The sequence below is a fragment of the Limulus polyphemus genome, unplaced genomic scaffold, assembly GCF_000517525.1.
Source record: "Limulus polyphemus unplaced genomic scaffold, Limulus_polyphemus-2.1.2 Scaffold5102, whole genome shotgun sequence".
In the NCBI taxonomy this organism is placed as follows: Eukaryota; Metazoa; Arthropoda; class Merostomata; order Xiphosura; family Limulidae; genus Limulus; species Limulus polyphemus.
This window is the reverse complement of record NW_013670712.1, coordinates 43,304-44,632: the sequence shown is the minus strand read 5'-3', so window position 1 is coordinate 44,632 and position 1,329 is coordinate 43,304. Positions and strand designations below refer to the sequence as shown.

Sequence of the window (1,329 nt, the reverse complement as noted above, 5' to 3'; positions counted from 1 at the left end):
GTTCACCTTACGCACCCTTATCACCAGGTTCACCTTACGCACCCTTATCACCAGGTTCACCTTACGCACCCTTATCACCAGGTTCACCTTACGCACCCTTATCACCAGGTTCACCTTACCACCCTTATCCTAAGGTGAACCTGGTGATAAGGGTGCGTAAGGTGAACCTGGTGATAAGGGTGCGTAAGGTGAACCTGGTTGCACCCTTATCACCAGGTTCACCTTATGCACCCTTATCACCAGGTTCACCTTATGCACCCTTATCACCAGGTTCACCTTACGCACCCTTATCACCAGGTTCACCTTACGCACCCTTATCACCAGGTTCACCTTACACACCCTTATCACCAGGTTCACCTTTCTAATTCTTTACTTTTCTCTATAGCTTCTTTCTCTTTTCGGTCTTTTTCTACCTCTACTCTTCTGTTTTTTTCTTTTTCTTGTTCCTGATCTAACCCTCTCTCTTGCCATTGTATTCTTACTGATTCTCGCTGTGCTTCTGCCTTAAGTCCTCCCCAGGGGGCATTATTTGTCAGATTTCCACCCGGCTGTAAGGGTCTGAAGGAATGAAGTCCATTCCATGGGTCTTGACTTATTACGATAGGATGCCCTTTTGCAGAAGGATCTACACCGCCAAATATTCCTGAATTACCAACACCTGCAAAACACAACAGTAAAATCGACATGACCCTGTAATTATAAGAATATGAAATACTTGATTTAAAGATTTGGCATTTTATTAAAACCACGCAAGATAATGGGTTACTTTACACAAGATGAAACACACACATTTATATAGTCAATCTAAAAATAGCTAAAAAAAATGTTTAAGGGTCAGGAATTTTTTTCTTTTTATCATTGTGTTTGACATAACATTTATTGGATATATATATATATACATACAAACTGTCCAAACTTTGTTTCTTTTTTCTCTGCATTGTAAGGTCTGCAAATGTTTGATACAAACCTGGTGTTCCAAATTCAGGGTAAGGATTGGAAGGGCCACTCACAAATCCTCGATAACCAGTCCGAACAAAAGGTGAAACACCACCTGAAGAAAGAACGGTAAGTTAATATCTTACAATTTCCAGGATAACAAGGCCTGGAGCCCCTTGGCCCATCGCCGCTGCCCCATTCATTTCATCAAGCATCCACTTGCCCATACCCAGTTATGACTTCTCAAGATTAGTAAATTTCTCACCTCTACTCCAGGGAATACAAAAACAAAGTTTCTGTTGTCAACACAACCACATTTCTGTTTTGTATTTTCACAACATTAAGTTATTTTAGCTGGTTGTTATCTTGAGGAAGGAAGAAAAGAAAGTTCAA

The 1,329-nt window shown here is 40.6% G+C and overlaps 1 protein-coding gene across 1 annotated transcript in view; it reads right to left on the bottom strand.

Annotated features, from left to right (window-relative positions):
* The window catches only part of LOC106472128 (protein enabled homolog), a 6,960-nt gene extending 6,136 nt beyond the window's left edge, over positions 1-824 (bottom strand). The window contains exon 1 of the mRNA XM_022400727.1: positions 358-824. Coding sequence (XP_022256435.1) covers positions 358-686 — 329 coding nt within the window. The 5' untranslated portion in view covers positions 687-824. The remainder of the gene's footprint in view (positions 1-357) is intronic.
* Between the last annotated feature and the right edge of the window lie 505 nt (positions 825-1,329).